The 15,985-nt window shown below is 42.4% G+C and overlaps 1 protein-coding gene across 1 annotated transcript in view; it reads left to right on the top strand.

Moving 5' to 3' along the window:
* Window positions 1-15,985, top strand: part of ttc21b (tetratricopeptide repeat domain 21B) — a 38,916-nt gene that overhangs the window by 20,757 nt on the left and 2,174 nt on the right. Inside the window, exons 13-28 of the mRNA XM_061235050.1 lie at window positions 91-248; window positions 3,270-3,494; window positions 3,679-3,917; window positions 4,433-4,505; window positions 4,874-4,984; window positions 5,386-5,524; window positions 7,918-8,024; window positions 8,898-9,086; window positions 10,393-10,503; window positions 10,905-10,986; window positions 11,128-11,278; window positions 11,415-11,576; window positions 12,460-12,655; window positions 14,410-14,634; window positions 14,829-14,949; window positions 15,035-15,102. Of these exons, the coding sequence (XP_061091034.1) occupies window positions 91-248; window positions 3,270-3,494; window positions 3,679-3,917; window positions 4,433-4,505; window positions 4,874-4,984; window positions 5,386-5,524; window positions 7,918-8,024; window positions 8,898-9,086; window positions 10,393-10,503; window positions 10,905-10,986; window positions 11,128-11,278; window positions 11,415-11,576; window positions 12,460-12,655; window positions 14,410-14,634; window positions 14,829-14,949; window positions 15,035-15,102 (2,357 nt within the window). The remainder of the gene's footprint in view (window positions 1-90; window positions 249-3,269; window positions 3,495-3,678; window positions 3,918-4,432; window positions 4,506-4,873; window positions 4,985-5,385; window positions 5,525-7,917; window positions 8,025-8,897; window positions 9,087-10,392; window positions 10,504-10,904; window positions 10,987-11,127; window positions 11,279-11,414; window positions 11,577-12,459; window positions 12,656-14,409; window positions 14,635-14,828; window positions 14,950-15,034; window positions 15,103-15,985) is intronic.

Genomic DNA, 15,985 nt, shown 5'->3' with positions numbered 1-15,985 from the left:
CCGTAAAAGCATTTTCCGGTCCTCGAAAGGCACCGTGTGAACGCCGTCTTGCGTCATTGCCGTTCTTATTTTCTACTGGGCATGCCGCAGGTGATGTGGATGCAGCCCAGAGCAGCCTGCAGCACTGTCTGGATCAGAACCCGTCATTCGCCGACGCCCTACTCCTCATGGCGCAGATCCACCTCCTGCAGGGCAACGTCAAGCTGTCCTCCCAGGCCCTGGAGCTCTGTCTCAGCCACAACTTCCAGGTGAGGCGCGTGACCCAGAGTACCCCGGCACTTACTGCTTAGAGCAGGCGTCTGCAACCCTGGTCCTGGAGAGCCGCAGGGTGCGCTGGTTTCTGTTTAATACCAGCAACTGATTCAGGTGAGGCCAGTTAACTGTGTAATCGACTGCTTTAATTGATCCCAATTCATATGGGTTATTTAAGTGCTGAGTAACAGTGAAAGCCAGCACGGCTCTCCAGGATCAGGGATGCCGACCCCTGGCTTTCAGAATATAATATATAGAGACAGCGACACCAATAGCAACCAATGGGGGGAAATTCTGTGACACAGGGCAGCGGTTTCACTCACTGCTCATGTTAATTTGTGTCCTTGGTCTCATGCATAGTTACACGCACAAAGAAGAAAACGTGGGGTAAATTTAAATGATGTGCCTTAGTGGATGTACCACTGAAAAACACTTGGGGAATTGCCAAACGAGGGAGCAAAGATTTTACATCAGAGCAAGTTTTGGGAAATAAAAACATCTATATCATTGTCTGTGTTCTAGGGGGAAAATAATTGAAAGCATAATAAAAAATATTCAGCATAGATTGAACATTGAAATATTTCTCATTTGCTGCTGTCTAAAAATGAATGGAAGCTTTTTGAGTGAAAATATAGGTATCACTAGGGGGCGACTTCATATAAATTGGTGAAAGCTAATAGCTCGAAAGCTAGCCCCTTGACTCACATTACATTACTTTGAAACCGGTAAACTGCAAATATTACATACACTGCCATGAAAAAGTGTCTTCCCTTTCCTTCCTGAGTTCCTCTATTATTGCATATTTGTCACACTGAATGGTTATTGATCTTTAGACAAAATGTATTATTAGAACAAGGGAACCTGAGTAAACAGACTAGGGAAGGCCTGCAGTTCTTTGGTTGTTCTTCTGAGATCTTTGTGACTTCCTGTGCCCTTCAAGAAATTTTGGCAGGCCACTCACCTCTGGGAAGAATCGCCACTGTTCTCAAGTGTTCTCAATTTGGAGATAATGGCTCCCACTGTGATTCTGTAGAAACGGCTTTGTAACCCTTTCCAGACTAATATATTTCAACAACATCTTCTCTCATCTCTTCTTTGTTTGTGGCATAGTGTAGAAACTTGTGGTACGGCCTGATAGTAAGGTTCAATATGAGTGAGGTTTAGATTCAACAGGGCTTGGTTGCGTTCAATCAGCTTAATCTAATTATAAATGAAATGTGGGTAATTGGTTTACTGAGTAAGAAAGGGGGCGATTACTTTTTCAGATGGGTAATATGGGTGTTTGATTACTTTTCATTAAATAAATGAAATTATTTGAATTAAATTTGTGTTTGCTCAGTTTTACATTTTCTCTAAAGATCTGAAACCATTCAGTGTGACAAATATGCAAAAATCAGGTGCAGCAGCAGAATTAGTTGGGCTTAATTATTCAGTGGTGGTGAAATTCATCAGTCAATTGGTGTTTTCAGAGAGGCTATTCCATGTTTGAGATTGCCAAGAAACTGAAGATTTCATGCAAAGGTGTGCATTGCTGTCTTGAAAGAAGAGAGCAAATTGGATCTAACCAGGACAGATAGAGGACGGCCCAGATTCATAACTGCAAGGACAAGTTCAGTCTCTAGTTTGAGGAACAGATGCGTCACCACTCCTCAGCTGGCAGCTTCATTGAAAAGTACCCACCAAATATTAATTTAATCTGCAACAGTGAATAAACAAGGCATTGTCATACACATCCATCAAAGGGCACCTGTGTCTCTGCCCATCATTACCACCGCTTCCTATTTTTCTTTTCTAGTTGTGTGAATATCAATATGTATTCTATTTAATTCAATATTTTCTTAGTGAAGCAACTGAAGTAATTCCTGGTTATGAAATTTAAATCTTATGAGGAAAGATTTAAGATATGTAATCTTCAAACTTAGTAAAATTAGTCAAAGGGCGGATTTGATTGAGGTTTCTAGATTCAAAGGGATTAACAAAGTGAGCTATTGTAGCTTCTCCAGGTAGTGTTCTGTCAGGTGATCTAGGGGCATGAGTAGAGAGTAAAAAATGTAAATTCTGCTAGAATATAAAACTTTACACAGCAAGAATATAGTATTCATCACAAGAAACTGTTTTAATTGAAATGTTTGCATTTGCCGAAAGCCTCAAAAGACAGGAAATGAAATGCATCAGCCCTAATGCTAACATCAGCCTAGGCAATATAATTATTTAGCATTTTGCCAAAGCATGCTTTATATCCAATGTGTCCTATTTGCCCACAAACTGTGCCGGTACATAGCCTACCATTTTTAAAATAGTGTGATTAATTTATAAATCCTGCATTTAACTGTATATTGTATTGTATAGAGAGTATATCGCTATGATCTCATGCATACAGACCTACTTGTATGTAATTCTGGATAAAAGTAGAAGCAGATGTATAGTCAACGGTATGTCTCCCCAAGTCTATAGACATTTCATTGTCGGAATTTAGAATTTTGTGGTCTAATTCAAATTTAATAAAATGTATTTGTAATTGTGTCAGGATTCTTTGGATTTAAATGTAGTTATTTTTGTAAAAAAAAGTCTTAATATTTTATGTATCCATAATACAGAAATGGCGAGCCCGTTGTCTTGTAATAGACCTGTGAAATGGCATTGAGATTGGTTTTGAAATGAGTGAGATACTGAGATTCAAATGTTGCTATTTTCAATGGATGAGCCAACCAATGCAAACATATAGTGAAATTACTTGACACAAAGTATTACTGTACTACACAATGAATTGTCAGTGTTTGGAATTGATGCCAGGCTGTGTATTAAAGGCAGATACAGTATGCCTGTTCAAGTGCAGGCCTGATATAGTGCTGGATTCAGTAGTCTAGTATGTAGCAAAATATCACTGTTCTCTTCATTATGTGTTCTTATGTTCTTAACTTGTTCAAATCACTTGTTGAATAGCAACATGGTTGTAAATTTCTGGTCCAGAGGGCCCCAGTAGAGTAACCATGTTTGATCTCTGATCCCTGGGTCAGGTCCGGGACCATCCCCTCTATCACCTGATCAAGGCTCAGGGGCAGAAGAAGACGGGAGATCTTCAGGAGGCCATCCAGACCCTGCACATAGCCCTTAGCCTGCCTGGTGTGCGTCGAGCCCCACCCTCTGCAAAGACCAAGGGCAGAAAGTCGGAGCTGAGCTCCTCTGACCACGTGTCAGTCTACCTGGAGCTGGCTGAAGCCCACTGGCTGAACGGAGAACAGGTGAGGAGGGCATTGGCTTGCTTAACCATGCTAATGCTAACACGGGTACATTTTAGGAAACAATTTACAATTTACTTACCATCTTTCTACTTCCCCGAACCGGCCCCAGCTGCTAGTAAGCCCCCTAAGATATTTCCCTACGATAGTTTCCAAAAGTCTTCAAAATTTCCATGCCTGTTCCCAGCACGAAGCCGCCAAGGTGATGCAGGATGCCATCAACGAGTTCACAGGCACACCGGAGGAGCTACGCGTTACCATCGCCAACTCAGACCTGGCACTGCGGCGGGGCGATACCGAGCTGGCGCTTAGCATGCTCAGAAACATCACGCCAGAGCAGCCTTACTACATCCAGGCCAAGGAGAAGATGGCCGACATCTACTTGAACCACAGAAAGGAGAAGCGCTTGTACTCCAGCTGCTACAGGTAAGAGGGAGACGGGGCACCCAGGGTGGCACAACCACTTGTTTCTGTCTCTTGAGAAATCGCTCTAACTACGATAGAGTCCGTCCTTACCTTCTATAGAAACTAGTATTTCTATCATTTTATCAATATCCCACATTTGCAGCTTGGTAGCTTCTCTCTGAGAATGTACACCGTTTTTTTTTTTTAAACAACAACGGTCAGCTACATACTGTATAGCCCTCAGGAGAATACAGTGACTGTACCCACCTCCCCACAGTACTGGCTGTTCACACTTGCCCTTCAAAGGCTAGATTCACAGAGAGGAAATTCCAAAGAGCTGTCCCCTAGGCCATGATGTATAGTACAGAGCGTCTCAAGAGTTCCCCTAGTTTGCTGATACTGTTGTCCCTGGGGTCTTTGGGATTCTATGGGAAGTCATTAGAAGGTCTTAACACAATCGAAAACTATTTTTATAAATATAATTTATTACACAACCTGTAAATTCAACAGAATATCCTTTACTCTTTCTCCGCCAGGGACTTGGTGGACAAGCTGCCCTGCCCCCACACCTATCTTTTGCTTGGGGATGCCTATATGAACATCCAAGAGGTAATTATGGATATGCTGCAGGGGATATGCTGTCATTTCTTCTCCTGTAGCCACCAAAGTCAGGGTGGGGTGGCTTAAATGCTTTGTTTGTGCACCGAAGCATACTGGGCGTCATTTCCTGGGCAATGTGTTCTTACGAAACATGTCAAAAGTATGCGCGATGAACAATGAATCTTAGTGCAGCTTCTGTTGTGAAGCTATTGTGAAACCCTCAGATAGCAGTCTGTAATGTTTTCTTGAAGGAACAGATAATTATCTTATAATCTCAATTGTGTTAAAGATACAATTGAGTGATGAAAAAAGAGTGATGAACAGCTTGGACATGTTTGTTTAAGGCTTCTTTGCTCCTGCTTCCTCCAAATTCACAGCCTGAAAATGCGATCGAGATCTATGAGCAGGCACTGAAGAAGACACCCAAAGACGGGGCCTTGGCCAGCAAGATCGGCAAAGCTCTCGTCAAGACCCACAATTACGTTAAGGTTTGAGAAAGAAACCCACCTGTCGCATTTGTTCCCTGCTGTAGAATCCAGCTATGCCAGCTTGACCAAATTGAAAATTGAGCCGGTCATAAGATGGTCTAGCTGGGCATGAGCTGGTAAACCGAATAACAGAAGACTTTATAGTACAATACTTTTTTTGTTCTTCCATTCTAAGTATTAGACTTGTTGGTCCACTTGTAAGTTAAGCTAATAAGAACACGAGTGCACAGGTACACAAGTGTCCAATTTCAGACATCAACCAGCTTAAGCCATGTCGAGCAGGGAGCTGGTTTGAACTGGTCAACCAACTACCAGCTGTTTCAAAATCTAACTTGAGCTGTTTTTTTCAGCACGGTTGAGTGGAACTCTGCCCAAACCAGTGTATCTCGTCTCTTCTGCAGGCAATAAATTATTATGAAGCTGCACTGAAGAGCGGGCAGCAGAGCTTCCTGCGGTACGACCTGGCAGAGCTGCTCCTGAAACTCCGTCAGTATGAACGCTGCGAAAGGGTCTTACACGAGGCCCTACGCCATGAAACAGGTCTGTTCAACTCAGAAGGAGAACAGATGAAATAATGAATATCCAAAGCTATTTCCAGTTGATTAGACTAAGCAGGGGACACTCCCATCTGGAGCAGGGTTAAGGGCCTTGCTCAAGGGCCCAACAGCTGTGCGGATCTTATCTTGGCTACACTGGGCCTTGAACCACCGACCTTCCAGGTCCCAGTCAAGGAACTTAGCCAGTGGGCTACAGGCTGCCCCAGCTGCACACAATATTATTAAATCCGGGGAGGTCTTCACTGGAAATCATGAACTTATGTTTCCTTGAAAAATCAGAATCAACACTTTCCCCCTGTTCATTTTCAAATAATAGGATTCAGTGGCTGCAAAATAGTGCAGTAATCACCAAGAAGTCAAGAAAGGCCCATTTATAAACAATAAGTTCAAAATTTGCCAAACAAACAACAAGCAGCATTGGAAACAAAAGTATAAAAGTAATGGCTAAACCGATCTGTGCACAGGTATGTGTATAGCATTACTGCCACAATAGGAAATTCAGAATGAAAGGATGGCTAAAAAGGGTTAGGGTTCGCAGTGGTACGTATATTGAAGAGGATAGAGGGGTGGGGGTTTACAGTGGCTTCAGATAGTATTGAGACCTCTTCAGTTTTTACACACTTTGAGTTGTAGATTTGATTTTAAATCGATAAAATTGCCATTTCTGCAAATGTATTAAAAATCTAATTTATGTAAGTATTCAGACCCTTAATTCAGTACTTTGTAGAAGCCCCTTTGGCAGCAATTACAGCTTCGGGTCTTCTTGGATAAGTCTCTACAAGCTTTGCACACCTGGATTTGGCAATTTATCCCATTCTTCCAGGCAGATCTTCTCAAGCTCCATCTGATTGGATGGGTAGCATCTGTGAACTGCCATTTTCAGGTCTGTCCACAGATGTTCTATGGACTTTACGTCTGGGTTTTGGCTGGGGCGCTCAAGGACAGTCAGACTTGTTCCGAAGCCTCTCCAGTGTCATCTTGGCTGTATGTTTTATGTCATTGTCATGCTGAAAGGTGAACCGTCACCCCAGTCTGAGGTTGTGTGCACTTTAGAGCAGGTTGTCTTCAGTGGCCTCTCTGTATTTGGCTGCATTTATCCTTCCCTCAATTCTGACCAGTCTCCCTGTCCCTGGTGTCGAGAAGCACCCCTATAGCATGATGCTGCCGCCACCATGCTTCACTGTAGGGATGGTATTACCCAGATGATGAGTAGTGCCTTATGTTTGCCAGGCATAATGCTTGGGAGTTCTGCCCAAAGAGTTCAACTTTTGTCTCATCACACCATTGAATATATATATTTTTTTTAAATGCTGCTAGGCAAACTCCAAGCAGACTGTCATATGCCTTTTACTCAAGAGTGGCTTCCGTGTACTGTAGCTAATCTACCATAAAGACCCGATTGATGGAGTGCTGCTGAGCTGGTCGTCCTTCCAGCAGCTTCTCCCATCTCTGCAGAGGACTTCCAAAGCTCTGTTAGAGTGACCGTTGGGTTCTTTGTGACCTCCCTGACCAAGGCTCGCCTTGCCCGGTTACTCAGTTTCACGGCCAACTCTAGGAAGAGTCCTGATGGTTCCAAACTTCTTTCATTTCACAATTATTGAGGCTACTGTGCTCCTGGGAACACTCAAAGCTTTAGATTGTATACCCTTGCCCTGATCTATGCCTTTCCACAATTTTATCACGGAGGGCTCCAGAGAGTTCCTTGGACTTCATGGCTTGGTGAATTGTGGGACCTTATATGCACACGTGTGCCTTTCTAAACTATGTCCAAACAATCAAATTCTAGACACTCAATGCTCTAGACACTAAAGCAAACAGTATGCACTTGACCACAATTTGGAGTGCCACAGCAAATGGTCTGATTACTTATTTAAATGAGAGATTTCAGTTTTTCATAAAATTGCAAAACATTTGTCAATATAAAATAAAGTCTACAAGACAATAAAGTGTGCAAAAAGTGAAGGGGTCTGAATACTTTCTGAAGCCACTGTACATCACCCTGACCGCTGAAGGAAACTCCTGCCACTGTTGGGGGGCCAGAACAAACAGGAGACAGAGAACAGAAGTGGTGGTCATTAATAACATGTCTTGTGCTGCTACGTTCAGCGACTATGTCAGGCAATAAATGCACCATGTTATTTGTTATTCTCTTTAGCCTGATCTGGGGTAATCTTTTTTAATCTTATAGATCCCACAACAGGTAAACTGGTATCTCACAGAACAGAGCCATAAGTACATAGAACTGTCCCTAAGAAAAACTGCAATAACATGACTGGTCAGTGTAGGAATGCCAGTGGGTACACAGGCAGGGGAGTCCCCACTTTTGAATCTCTGATCTGATTGGCTTGCGCTCACATTTTCTGTTTTCTATTACAGTGAATGAGCTTCCATCACTGACAGAGGACTGCCGCTACTTCGTTCTGTTGGCCAAGATCCAGAGCAAAGTTGACAAAAGCGAAGAGGCCTTATTTTCATTACAGAGGGTAAGTCACAGGGAGTATGTATTATGATTATTCTCTGTCCCTGTGAATGAAATGGGTTTTTTCTTCATCTGTTCAGTCCGTGCCACTGCACTAGATACAGATAGGATTCTGCTAGTTTTGACTTGCTTGCTTTCTCAGGGTTAAGCAATACCTGGTCCTGCCCAAGTTAATAATAGTACCTAGAATAGTTTCTGTAAGAACATAAACCCAGGGGAGATGTATTTTTGATTGCACCAGGCATTTATAATGCAATGGTATAAGAGCTGGCTATTTGGTGTGCATTATCAAATACCTTTGTAATCCAGTTTGTGTCCGCTTGGTATCTCCTCCCATAGAATTAAAAAATATTAATAAAATGACTGCTAGCTTGAAGTATGAAGTATGAAGTATGAAGGCACCAGACCTGGGCCAAGTACATAATTGTTTTGGATCCAAATACTTTTCTACACTTTACTGAGCTTGTTTGGTGTATTGGAGCCTATGAAACCATTTTTCAGTTACTCACAAGATTGTGTCATGATTACTAGACTTGTGTGGTTTCATTGCTACTTTTTTTGGCTATGTAAGCTGTTTATTGTTGTTCTGATATACAGATATAATCCATTGTCAGATTAATCTATAAGGCCCAAGTCCTTATCTTTGTTGTATTCTTATCACTTGAAACTGCACTTCCCTTTAGGGTCTTTCAGCTCACTTGTCCCTGGTTATGGTTATACACTTTGTTGTACATCGCTCTCGATAAGAGCGTCTACCAAATGTCCATAAATGTAACGTAATGTAATGAATTAAAAAAGACTACGTATTTGACCCAGGTCTGATGACAGTAATGTTGAGGTTGAGATGTGACTTTGATATTTGCTGACGTGACCCCAGGCCCGGGATGTGCAGGCCCGGGTTCTGAAGCGGGTCCAGCTGGAGCAGCCCGACGCCGTCCCGGTGCAGAAACAGCTCGCCGCCGAGATCTGCAGCGAAATTGCCAAGCACTACACTTTCCTGAGAGACTACGAGAGAGCCGTCAAGTTCTACAAAGAGGCGCTTGTCTATTGTGAGAGTGACAGTAAGGTGGGTTCAGCTGCGGGCCCAGACAAGCGCCCTGTGTGTGAGCCGCAGCTGCGACTCAGGGGCCCCGCCGATACACTACTGCCCTTCTGTGTGAACTGCCCGCGTGTGTGTGTGTGTGTGTGTCCACAAGCAAAATGCTGCATCTGATAAAATATCAACATATCACAGATAGAACTGCCCGTGTGTGTGTGTGTCCACAAGCAAAATGCTGCATCTGATAAAATATCAACATATCACAGATAGAACTGCCCGTGTGTGTGTGTGTGTCCACAAGCAAAACGCTGTGTCTGATAAAATATCAACATATCACAGATAGAACTGCCCGTGTGTGTGTATGTCCACACGCAAAACGCTGCATCTGATAAAATATCACACATAGAACTGCCTGTCTTTGTGTGTGTGTGTGTGTGTACACACGCAAAACGCTATGTCTGATAAAATATCTAAATATCACAAGTAGAACTGCCTGTGTTTGTGTGTGTCCACAAGCAAAATGCTACATCTGATAAAATATAAAAATGTCACATGTAGAATCGTGTGTGTGTGTGCGTGTGCATTGTTTTACATTTCAAAATGTTTTACCATTTCAATAAGAACCGTTTTCGTATACCAGTACGTATACATGTGGTTTTATAGTACATGTATATTGCTGCTGTATTGTTTATTTGTACTGTCAAGACAGAGTAGCCAAGGAACTAATGATTTGCTTCTGCTTTTTCTGTTTTTTTGCTTTCAAGACAGAATGGCTGATTGCACACTACATCAGTCTTGTTTCTGTTCTTTCTTATTTAGCCTCTGTCTTCCTGTTTTTCTTCCTTTCATAACTCATTACCGCAAAGGCTGGATTTCCATTCTTGAGGTTTAACACTTTAATTGTCATAAGTCACGTCCATAAATGTGTGTCCATGTAAAATATGATAATTTTCCTTGCCCCAGATTCAAGGACGCACCCAATATGGCTGCCAAAATTAAAACTTCATGGCAGACACTCATTTCACATTTGGAACTGCTCTTTCACTGCTGTCTCTACCCCACACCACCCTGGCCAGTACAGTAAATGACTGTCACAAAATGTATGTTGTTTTGTCTGCATTTTATCAACATTCGTTCTTTTAACCAATACGTTTTCCCAGACTCCTCAAACATTGTCTGCACATGTTCTCTAGAACATAGCTCAGCTGCAAGCAATTCACGTTGAAAGCATTGTGGTTTCCCACAGCCTCTAGTCCTGATATTTATTATATTAAACCATGTAGTTCTGTTGTACAGTAAACACGGAATGAGCCCGAATGTTCCTTTTGAGCAGGTGATGTTGGAGCTGGCGAGGCTGTACCTCACGCTAGACGACGTTGAGGCTTGCCAGCAGCAGTGCAGCGTACTGCTCAAGAGCGACCAGGTCAACGAGGCAGCAACCGTGGTCAGTTCCCTATCATCGCTTTGCCACTCAACCTTCTCAATAAGCTGTGCAGTAAAGGCTCATCCACTCCAACAACTATAATCATAACTATAATGATAACAATGTGAGCATCCACACTGATGAATGACAACATTTTCCAAATAGTCTCTATGTCATCTGCAATTACACATGTGACATCCTCTAAATTCGGATAGATTTTGATTGCCTGTCAGTGTTTCTATCACTCATGCAGCTGGAGAAAATTGCTCTGAAAGTGATCCCAGTGATATTGTTCATCACTATCGTTATAGTTCTGGTGTGGACTCTGCCATCCAGAACTATTTTAAACACATTTCAAGCTAGTTATAGTTATCGTTTTTGGTGCGGATGGGCCGTGACACCCTGGTGCTTCTCCCCCGCAGATGATGGCCGACCTGATGTTCAGGAAGCAGGACTATGAGCAGGCCGTTTTCCACTTTCAGCAGCTGCTGGAACGCAAGCCAGGTTGTTCTCCATCCTACCTGCTGTGCACGACCTTCTGGCTGAACAGACACACGCGGGCTCCTAGAGCTCCAGCCAAGAGCGTGGTGCTGTTTTTTTACAGGTTCAATGTGGGAGATAAGCTCTTGCTCGTGTTTTTGCCAGACAACTATGCGACGCTGTCCCGTCTGATCGATCTGTTGAGGAGGGCCGGAAAGCTCGAGGAGGTCCCCAGGTTTCTGGAAATGGCGGAGAAACACTCTTCAAGAGCCAAGTTGGATCCTGGATTTAACTACTGCAAGGGACTTTATCTGTGGTAAGATTTAAAACCGAAACTTAAAAAGAAAGTTCGGTTTCAAGAGTCCAGGGTCTGTAAATTTTCATTTTGTGCAAACAATATTTCCTGGTCAAATGCTCATCTGAGTTAGTTATGACCGGGTCTATCAAACCAGGTACACGGGTGAACCCAACGATGGGCTGAGACATTTCAACAAAGCGCGCAAAGACAACGACTGGGGACAGAACGCTGTGTACAACATGATCGAGATCTGCCTGAACCCCGACAATGACACCATAGGAGGGGAGGTGTTCGAGAACCTTGATGGAGACATCGGGTGAGTGACTTAATGAATACATGAACGAGAGATGTGCAGAAAGTTGGCTGAACTGCAAATTGGCTATATAATTTCATATCACTTAAAGGTCCCATATTTTCCAGTGTTTTCTTTTAGGTCCTGATATCCATAAGAAGTTGTTTGTGTGGTTCTAAGTTCCAGAAACTATCTCTATCCAGTTTTAAATGTCCATTCTCCAGCGCCTCTCATGAGCATTACGAAGAACAGGCTGTTTTAGTGACTGTGTCTTTAAGGCTCATTGACATCAACAAACCTCTGTTTGGATTGGCTGGCTAGCTCCAACTAACTGAACGCTGCCTGTGCTGAGCGCTTGGATTTGTTCCGGCTACAAGATGGGCCGTGCTGGAGCAGACGAGCGTATCATTGTGATGTCAATACTTCACGGAATTCCGAACAGATTGCGTGGATTTATTTGGGGACTGTGCACTTTTGATACTTCCAGTGTTCAGTGTATCTGTCACCTTCAACTCCTTTATAATCCACATAGCAAGGGAAAAGTCGTTTTCCACAATATGGGACCTTTAAATAATAGTATAGTAGCAGAAATGTAATCATTCTTCTGTGGAAGCCAACGACATGCATACACAACACTACCAATGTGTTATATTAACTTTTCAATTCAACCTCTTGAACCTCATTTCTATTAGTGTTTGCATTTTCAAAGCTTTAAAATGGAAGACCTTGTCAGATGCTGTCAGTTTATATGTTGACATCTCTATTTCATGGCTTAGAACGATAAAAGAAAGCCGGTTGGTACGACAGCCCGTAAGATGGCTGAAGGCAAATTGTTCTTCACCTCACCACCACGCATTGAAGACTACGCAGTGACGGCCTGCTGGCTCTGGTGTGCTCCATTACCCAGGAACTCGACGGAGAAGCAGGAGTCGGAGCAGCTGGCGGTGAGGACGGCGGAGAAACTCCTGAAGGAGCTGAAGCCTCAGACGGGTGAAGGACACGTTCAGCTGCGCATCATGGACAACTACTGCCTGCTGGCCACCAAGCAGAAGGCCAACGTGGAGAAGGCCCTCAACGTATTCACAGAAATTGTCAACAACGAGGTGAGTAGAGGAGTACACCTGTAAAAAGCCTTCGAACAGGGGACACGTTGCTGCAATAGCCGTTCACGTTTGTGATTGTGATCTGCTCTTTGACTCTGTTATAGGTTTTTTTATTTTTATTTATTTGACCAGGAATGTCCCATAAACACAGACTCCCGTCTACGAGGCAGACCTGGCCAAGAGGGCAGCTCAGTTTAAAGGGGCAGTTCACCCAAAAATGAAATTAAAGTTTGTTTTCACTTACCTATAGTACTTTCTACCCAGATATTTTGCAGAGATTAATCTTTTATTTTATTTTAGATTTGACAAGTTTTTGTATACAGTTCACCATCATATAATGGACCTCTACGGGTGTCATTTGTCATGCTTATAAATGCGCCAGCAATTTATAATTCGAAAACCTCATGTCTCTCTCCAAATATATCAACATACAGCATTACTTGCGGATATGAACCGAGTTTCCATACATACACCAGTATTCTGGGGCGAAACGTCACATGAGATCAGTAACTTGCCAAACTGTGTACCTTCGGCAGAAACTTGTATGTGCTTGTGAGTCAAGAAGAATTAAGAGGTGAAGATGATTTGACAACTCTTTCAGCTGGTGATTTAGCCATGGTTAGCACTACGTTGGTTTACTAAAGAGAGCTGAACGTTAGCAAAATTCCTGAAAAGAGAGTGACTCCTATGCTTGAGAAGCCAAACCAACTTTCACATTCAAACCAATGCATGAGAGATCCTTCCCAAGAAATATGAAAAACTGCCAAGACTTCTCACAGTTGGTGAATCAGCAAGAAGGGAAAAAACAGTTTGTCTTTCCATGCAATGTTGAAAAGTGGAATGTGGAGTAGGCTGCCGACACTTCCTCTCCCTTTCCTTCTAGCTCGGTCCTCTCACAGATATGCCTGTACACACATACCCACACAATTTGCTGAAAACGTATGCTGACCCAAGTTGTCTTCACCCCTTCATGGCAACGGTATTCCCCAATGGCAGTGGCTTCTTTCAGCAGGATAATGTGCCCTGCCACACTGCAGAAATAGTTCAGGAATGGTTTGAGGAACATCAAGGCAAGGGCATTTTCAGTTGAACATTGGAGGGGAGACATCTAGACACAACACCCTTTTTTTTTGGGGGGGGGGGGGGGGTACGTAACGTATTTGGCCAATACAATGCTTATGTTAGCCTTAGCTTATGATACCTTGTCTAAATAACAACACTTCAGAGTTGCCGTTAGGTGTAGTTCTTCACTTTGAAGGAGGTAGGCTGGTGACTCCTATCGGCTTCAAGACTTTATGCTAAGCTAACACGTCATGCTAACATGGAAACCGAGCCAGTGACTGCACACAAATTAAAAGTAAATTGAACATAATGTTGCCCAAATTCTAAAATTATTTATACCTACATTCCCTGTAAAATGCCAATACCTGATCATTTTCCACAGGGTATCTAAATAGTGAAAGTATTTCTAAGTATCATTGGCCCAATGTTTGATTAAACCCTGTTCTATGTTTGCAGTCCAGTAGAGAGAAATTGACCCCCCCCCCCCCCCCAATATGATTACTGTTTTTGATTATGACTGCTCCACATGCATGGCTTGCTGTTTATGGATTTGATGGCTTGTTGAAGAACTAAGACACTTGTAAGTCGCTTTGGATTGAAAGTGTCTGCTAAAATGACTACAATGTTAAATGTAAATGTAAAGTGAAGGAGCTCCACAGTGGCAGTGAAGCAGGTTACTGTGTTTCTGGCAGAAAGACCACGTTCCCGCCCTGTTGGGCATGGCCACGGCCTACATGATCCTCAAACAGACCCCGCGGGCCAGGAACCAGCTCAAACGCATCGCCAAGATGAACTGGAACGACGTTGACGCCGACGAGTTCGAAAAGAGCTGGCTCCTCCTGGCCGACATCTACATCCAGTCCGGGAAGTACGACATGGCCGGAGAACTGCTCAGAAGATGCCTTCATCACAATAAGGTGCGGCAAGAGCCTAGACGATCGCCAAGCAACCGTCCAGCTGCTTTTATGTTACTATGAAAATCGAGGGAAAAACTGTGGTAGTCACTTGTGCGCAGTAAATAAAAAAAAAAAAAAAAAGCATGTTGTGGTTAAATTGAATTGTCCTTCCTTTTTGATGATATGCATTTATCCCATATCCGTTCTTTCTACAGTCCAGCTGTAAGGCATATGAGTACATGGGTTACATTATGGAAAAGGAACAGGCATTCCGCGACGCTGCACTTAACTATGAAATGGCCTGGAAATACGGGAACCAGACCAACCCAACCATTGGTAATTTCTGCTTTTACACTTTTTCCGCTTGCCACTGTGTTTGTATTTTTTTCCCCCCACATTTTCTTAATGTTTTACATCCTAGGATACAAGCTGGCATTCAACTACCTGAAGGGAAAAAGGCATGTCGATGCTATAGATGTGTGCCATAAGGTGAGCATTTGAACTCCATGAATTTACTCAAAGTTAATGTGTTTCAATTAGTGAGGGTAAGGATTTCTTGAAAATTGAACACACAAAATCGAATGTTTCCCTTTTGAATAAATAACCCTTTTCAATTGAATGTGCACAGTTTCACAGTGGTCGCAGTGGATGTGAATTGTATCAAAATTCTGAATATGAAAATACTCAGTCCTGCTAGAAAGAGTGAGTGATACAGCAAACTAACAATCTGTATCTTCCTGTTATCACAAGGATAATAGACAATGGATTTGGAAGATACAAATATCAGTTGCTTTTCAGTTCATGAATACAATAAAATGTTTGCTGTGCAGGTCCAATATTAAAATTACTATTATATAGCTTTTGCAAAGTGCCAAGTGAGATGTAAATTATGCTGGCATTAGTAAAGCAAACAACAAAACAGTCTTTTGTAAAAAGGAGGAAATCTTCCTATAATCCTATAACTAAATAATGAATAGCTTATTTCTGTAATATAGGCTTAAATGTTTATTGCTAGTCATGAAAACTCTATTTAAGTCAGGGCAGACATTTTATTCATATACTAATGGGAACAGGAACCTTACTGCTAAAAACGTGGATTATTTTATTAGCTTGTGCATATGTCTGAATTTTCATCTCATTAACTTCATATAGGCTCATTGGATAAATTGCCACTTTTGCCATATTCAAGACATGAAATATGAAATTCATCAGCTATATAAAGACTTACTGATAGCGTATGAAGCTGTGATTGTTGCTACATTTACTATGTAACTAAATGTAATTATCTAGCTCATTTGGATATGTAATTGTATTGGTAGCTAAAACAAATAGCTACCTAGTTAGCAGGCTAGCTAGCCTGTCTGCTTTTCTT

Source organism: Conger conger, chromosome 3, assembly GCF_963514075.1.
Source record: "Conger conger chromosome 3, fConCon1.1, whole genome shotgun sequence".
Taxonomy (NCBI): Eukaryota; Metazoa; Chordata; class Actinopteri; order Anguilliformes; family Congridae; genus Conger; species Conger conger.
Note: the sequence above shows the minus strand (reverse complement) of the source record. Positions and strands in the feature narration are given on the sequence as shown.